This window comes from Neoarius graeffei, chromosome 1, assembly GCF_027579695.1.
Source record: "Neoarius graeffei isolate fNeoGra1 chromosome 1, fNeoGra1.pri, whole genome shotgun sequence".
NCBI classification, from domain to species: Eukaryota; Metazoa; Chordata; class Actinopteri; order Siluriformes; family Ariidae; genus Neoarius; species Neoarius graeffei.
In genome coordinates, this window is record NC_083569.1 from 117,170,239 (window position 1) to 117,176,238 (window position 6,000).

Genomic DNA, 6,000 nt, shown 5'->3' on the forward strand with positions numbered 1-6,000 from the left:
GCGTCCTCTCCGAGGATGGGCAATTAGATCGTGAGATCTCAGATCGTATTTCCAAGGCAAGTGCCTCCTTTGGGTGGTTGTACACTTGCTTGTGGAACAGCCACAACATCACTTTATCAACTAAGATAGCTGTCTACCAAGCTGTAGTCATTAACACCTTGCTATATGGCTCAGAAAGTTGGACCACATACGCTCGGCATATCAAGTACCTAGAGTCCTTTCACCAATGTTGCTGGCGCAAAATCTTGTGTGTGACCTGGCAAGATAGAATAACAAACCTAGACATCCTCTCTAAATCAGGCTGCCCCTCTATGGAGGGTATGATAAAAAAAACGGCAGCTACGGTGGGCAGGACACTTGGTAAGAATGGATGACAACAGGTTACCCCAACGACTGTCCTATGGCGAGCTTGTAGGAGGTCAGCGAAGGATTGGAAGACCGAGAAAACGATTCAAAGACTGCTTGAAAGCTTCACTAAAAGATTGTGGAATTGACCTAGAAACTTGGGAGTCAAAGGCACATGATTGTCTTATATTGGCGTAGGAGTATCCATGATGACATCGAACACTTTGAAGCAGAACGCTCTAATCGCATCACTCAGAGCAGGCTCTGCAGAAAGGATCCTTTAAATGCAGCCCCACCAGGGTTGGTGTGTCATCTCTGTGCAAGACCCTGTGCAAACAAGGCACACCTCTGCCTTCGTCACCCAGGCTATGTGAATCACCAACTGTCTTCATCGCAAGCAATGTGACTTCTATGATGATGAGATTGGGGGAGCAAATTTTAGGACAGAGATTAAAAAAAAATTGTTAAAGAAAAATTTTTAATTGTTAGAGATTAAAAAAAATAGCACAAGCTATTTTCAATTTTTGTTCTGGGTAATAAAAAAAGAACACTTCTGAGACCAAACACACTACATATTCTAGGGATCTTTGTCTTTGTCATTTTGTCTCAAGGGTATACGTCAACTTTCAACTGTTTTTTGCCTTGAAGCATTTTACAATATGAGAAAAACTTCACAAATTTCACATATGTGCTCTTTCTCTCTCTCTCTCTCTCTCTCTCTCTCTCTCTCTCTCTCTCTCTCTGTCTCAGGCAATTCATGAAGGGATGAATTGTAAACAATACCAAGACGATCTTGCTGCTCGTGCCATCAATGACATTGCAGCCCGGAGAACAAGGGATCTCCTGAAGGTCACACAGTATTTATTTTTTAAACTGGGCCTGTTTGTTTATTTGTTTGTTTTTAACCAGCTGATTAAATATAAACCAGAATTTTAATTAATTGAAAACTAGATTTTCCCAAGAGTCAAAAATCACTTCATTGGCTTTGGCCAACTATTTCTGCTTTGCTAGCAAACTTATTTGACACAGAAGCATATAATTAGCATATCATGCAGTTAACCTGTTAATTAGTCAGAATTAAATCAGCATCAGAGATGTAGCACAGCTAGCTAACAGTATATGAGTCTGATTTCACTCCTGTTGTTAAATAGAAAGTCATTTTTTTCACCAGGTAACAAATACAGCGTGTGTATGTAGATGTGACGTAATGTTGATATAAGGATGCACGCTCATGTTTATATGGAAATCACTTTACCTATTCTGATAGGATACTTTTACACTTGTACAGCTGTTGATACAATGCTGTCATGTTTTATGATACAATTTCATGACTAACTTGTTTGCACTTACAAATGCTAACTTAAAATTAATTATTAATGGCCTTCTGAAAAGTACAAATCAACCATCATTGCCTCCATGCCATAGCACTGGACATTGAGTTATTATCCACTATTACACTGCACCTTCTTTGGCCATCAGAATGGTGTGATTTCACGTCAGTGTGTTTTTTGTGCAGGAATCCTATACCAGAAAACATTACAAATCAGAATAGATGTACTGTCTCACTTGAAAAAAGAAAAGAAAACTTTCTAGCTCATTAAATAATTTATTTTTACTTCACAGTGCTCATTCTCTTTTTCTTTCTTCTTGTCTGTCCATGCAACAGACCCTGGTGAGGTCTGGTGAGGCAATGCACTGTCCTCAGTGTGGAATCATCGTGCAGAAGAAGGAAGGGTGTGATTGGCTGCGCTGCACTGTGTGTCATACAGAGATCTGCTGGGTCACCAGAGGGCCACGCTGGGGTCCTGGGGTACAGAACCAAACACTCACCTGCTTAGAAATTCCAAAACATTTAATTCATGTGTCCATGTAATCTATGGAAATATCTGCTAGATTTAGTCCCTCCTTTGCTGTTAGAATAACCTCCACTCTTCTGGGAAGACTTTCCACTAGACTTTGGGGCATGGCTGTGAGCATTTGAGCATTAGTGAGGTCAGGTACTGATACTGGGGTGCAGTCGGTGTTCCAGTTCATCCCAAAAGTGTTCAGTGGGGTTGAGGTTAGTAAGGGCTCTGTGCAGGACACTCGAGTCCTTCCACTCCAACGTTAACACACCATGTCTTCATGGAGCTCACTTTGTGTATAGGCGCATCATCATGCTGGAACAGGTCTGGGCCTCTTAGTTCCACTGAAGGGAAATTGTAATGCTACAGCATACAGAGACATTTTATACAATTATGTGCTTCCAACTTTGTGGAACAGTTTGAAGAAGAACCACTTACAGGCATAATGATGAGGTGTGCGAAGAAAGGCAGTTATTGGAGTCTTTCTATTTCAATGATGCACAAACTTTTGAACATACCGTATAGTGTATGCTCATGATGCATGGTATAACAGTGACACTATGGTGTGCACCTTAATACCCTATAGAAGCCTTTCACCGATGGCACAGATTTTTGTTTTTCATGCAGCATCTGCCATACCGCCGGGCAAACAAAGAAACAGCTGCAACAGTTAATAATGAAAATCGAGACGACTGCAGTCAGTACAATCTCTCTGAAATTATTCAAAATTTAGATTATACCAGCAGATTGCATTACATCCAAAAGCTGAAACATGCAGGCATCACAGATCCATATAATTTACCCATAAATGTATTTATTTATTATTTATTCTGCACACTGTGCTCTCTCTCTCTCTTTGTGTGTGTGTGTGTGTGTGTGTTTGTGTGCATGCATGTGGGTTAAATGCAGACCAGGAATTTCACTGTGCATAAGTGTACATGTGACAAAAATAAAGGCTTCTTCTTCTTAATTTCCCCACAAATGTATTTATTCCACTTGGAAAGTGTTCAGCAAACTAGTTATCAGATTTGGGACACTACAATAACCTGAACCATTTAGTATTTGGGACTTCAAGTTTATTTATTTGTACAGCGCTTTTAACAATAACTTCTAAATATACTGGAGATGCTAAAGGCAAACAAAAGTACAGATGCCTACTGATATTTCAAGGCAGGTACTGTGCATGCCAGAATGTTATGGGAAATTCCCAGTAAAGAAAAATACCTTGTTATGACAAAGGTAAGCTTAGATGTGGACTTCTAATAGTAATAAACAAGCCAGGGCCTAGATCTAGCATATTCTATGGTGTTTAACCCAATCTACATTATCAGTACATAACAAACATGCTGTTAGTTTCACCAAGCATCTCGTCTCGTCTTCATCCGCTTATCTGGGGCCGGGTCGCGGAGGCAGCAGTCTGAGCATGGAAGCCCAAACTTCCCTCTCCCCAGACACCTCGGCCAGCTCCTCGGGAAGAACACCGAGGCATTCCCAGGCCAGCCGAGAGACATAGTCCCTCCAGCGTGTCCTGGGTCTTCCCCGGGGCCTCCTAAACCAAGCATTAGGTTTAATAAAATATATTGCATCTTAACCTGATATATAATGTTCTCCACACACATGGGAATGGTTTTATCATCCAGTTTTCCTGCTTAATGGCAGCTTGCCCTTTTTCTCATTTTTCTGGGTTCACCGGGAAGTGATGAGAAGTTAAACCAGGCTTATCTCCACATCTGTTATTACATCCAAATACACTATAGTTCTCTGGCATTGTTCTTTTAGATGTAACTTCTACAAGTTTACCTGTAGATGTTCTGAATTGGGCTTGTAATCACTCGCAGACGCTTGTGCCAGTCGCTGTCATGGCTGCCTAAACAAACCCACAGTTACAATGACATCACATGAAAGGCCTCAATAGAGTATCTTTTTGTTTAATATTTTAAAGAAATAGAAAGACTCCAATAACTGTCTTTCTTCATCTTTTTAAAAAATATTTTAAATAAAAGGAGAGACTCCAGTAAGTGCCTTTGTACATTTAATAAGAATGTGAATCAGTGAAGTCTTCATATGATGTTCACTTGATTTTGGATGCGAACTGTGTGTCTTTTTGTCACAGGGTCCTGGAGACACGAGCGGAGGCTGTCGCTGTAATGTGAATAAACAGAGATGCCACCCAAAATGTCAGAATTGCCACTGAGAGAGAGAAAGAGACAGACAGACCTAAATGAAAACCAGTAACAGTGAAAAAGCCTACAAATGAAAAAAAAAGACTGAAAGCAAAAACCAAAGCAGAATGTGTTTAACTTAACAGAATCAGGATTAAGTTGATAATACTGGACAAAATGCACTTTTTATGTCTTACTCCCAGTTGTGATATTACACAGGTAAAAATATTAATATACACCAGTGCCTTATTTTAACTGTTCCATTATAAACCTAGCTGTTTTTCACGGTGCTACATTTTCACCTGGGTTTTTATAGATCCAGTGTAACTTGTGTGTTTAACTGTTTTTCTTAACAAAAAAAATCCAATATTATTTAATACTGAGATTTAAAAAACATAATCTATTGTTCTTATAAAGTTCTAACTGTAAAGACAAAGCATGAATTCAGGCAAAATGGCCACAGCTACAGTGACAGTTTTACTCAACTGAAATGACTGTTCAGTGCCTTATGTTGGAGCATTTGTCGAGAATGAAAACATTCTTTTATGACCTTTATATAATTTATTGTACATTTCAAGCTATCACTGAATTGAAAATAAACAATAAACATATCAACATGAAGCAGCTGATCAGGGAATGATGATGATGATGATTTCCTTTATTGCTTTTCACTCAGGTTGATTTTCTATTTTATTATTTCTGATAAACAAGAAAGCTTTGCTAATGACCGCACTGTTGAATTCTGGCTTCTGTTTGGTCAGAAGGTGTTGAGTTTTATGCTTCTACATTATATACTTTATTTTAAGCTGTTCTACAACAGGAACCAAACATCAATGGCATCCAGTGATGTATTGTACAGTGGGCCCCAAAAAGGTATTTGGACACGTAAGTTACACTTACAAATGTATGAATTTGAACTGCAGTAGAAAACATTAAACCAAGTGTCATTTACAAACCTCATTTCCAGAAAAGTTGGGATATTTTCCAGAATGCAATAAAAGAAAAATCTGTGAGTTGTTAATTCATGTGAACCTTCATTTAACTGATAAAAGTACAAAGAAAAGATTTTCAGTAGTTTTACTGACCAACTCAATTGTGTTTTGTAAATATAAATGAAGTTAGAATTTGTTCTCTGCAACACACTCAAAAAAAGTTAGGACAGAGGCATTATTACCATTGTACTACACCATCGTTCCTTTTAACAACACTTTTTAATCGTATGGGATCTGAGGATACTAATTGTTGCAGTTTTTCAATTAGAATTTTTGTCCATTCTTGCTTGATACAAGACTTCAGCTGCTCAACAGTCCATGGTCACCGTTGTCTGATTCTCCTCTTCCTGATGTGCCATACATAAGAGAATAGGAGACAGATCTGGACCGGCAGCCGGCCAGTCAAGCACACACACTCTGTCTATGAAGCCACGCTGTTGTAGCCCATGCAGAATGAGGCCTGGCGTTGTGCTGCTCAAATAAGCATGGACCTCCCAGGAAGAGATATTGTCTTGATATGTCTCTCTAAAATCCCAATATGTTCCCCAATATGTCAGTGGTACTTTTACACACATGCAACTCACCCAATGTAATGGGTACTGATGCCTCCCATACCATCACAGATGCTGACTTTCGCACCTTTCTCTGATAACAAAC

General features: G+C 39.2%; 1 protein-coding gene across 1 annotated transcript in view; it reads left to right on the forward strand.

Moving 5' to 3' along the window:
* Positions 1-5,364, forward strand: part of shrprbck1r (sharpin and rbck1 related) — a 45,306-nt gene extending 39,942 nt beyond the window's left edge. The window contains exons 12-14 of the mRNA XM_060915455.1: positions 1,096-1,194; positions 2,012-2,155; positions 4,303-5,364. Of these exons, the coding sequence (XP_060771438.1) occupies positions 1,096-1,194; positions 2,012-2,155; positions 4,303-4,383 (324 nt within the window). The 3' untranslated portion in view covers positions 4,384-5,364. The remainder of the gene's footprint in view (positions 1-1,095; positions 1,195-2,011; positions 2,156-4,302) is intronic.
* The last annotated feature ends 636 nt before the right edge of the window (positions 5,365-6,000 follow it).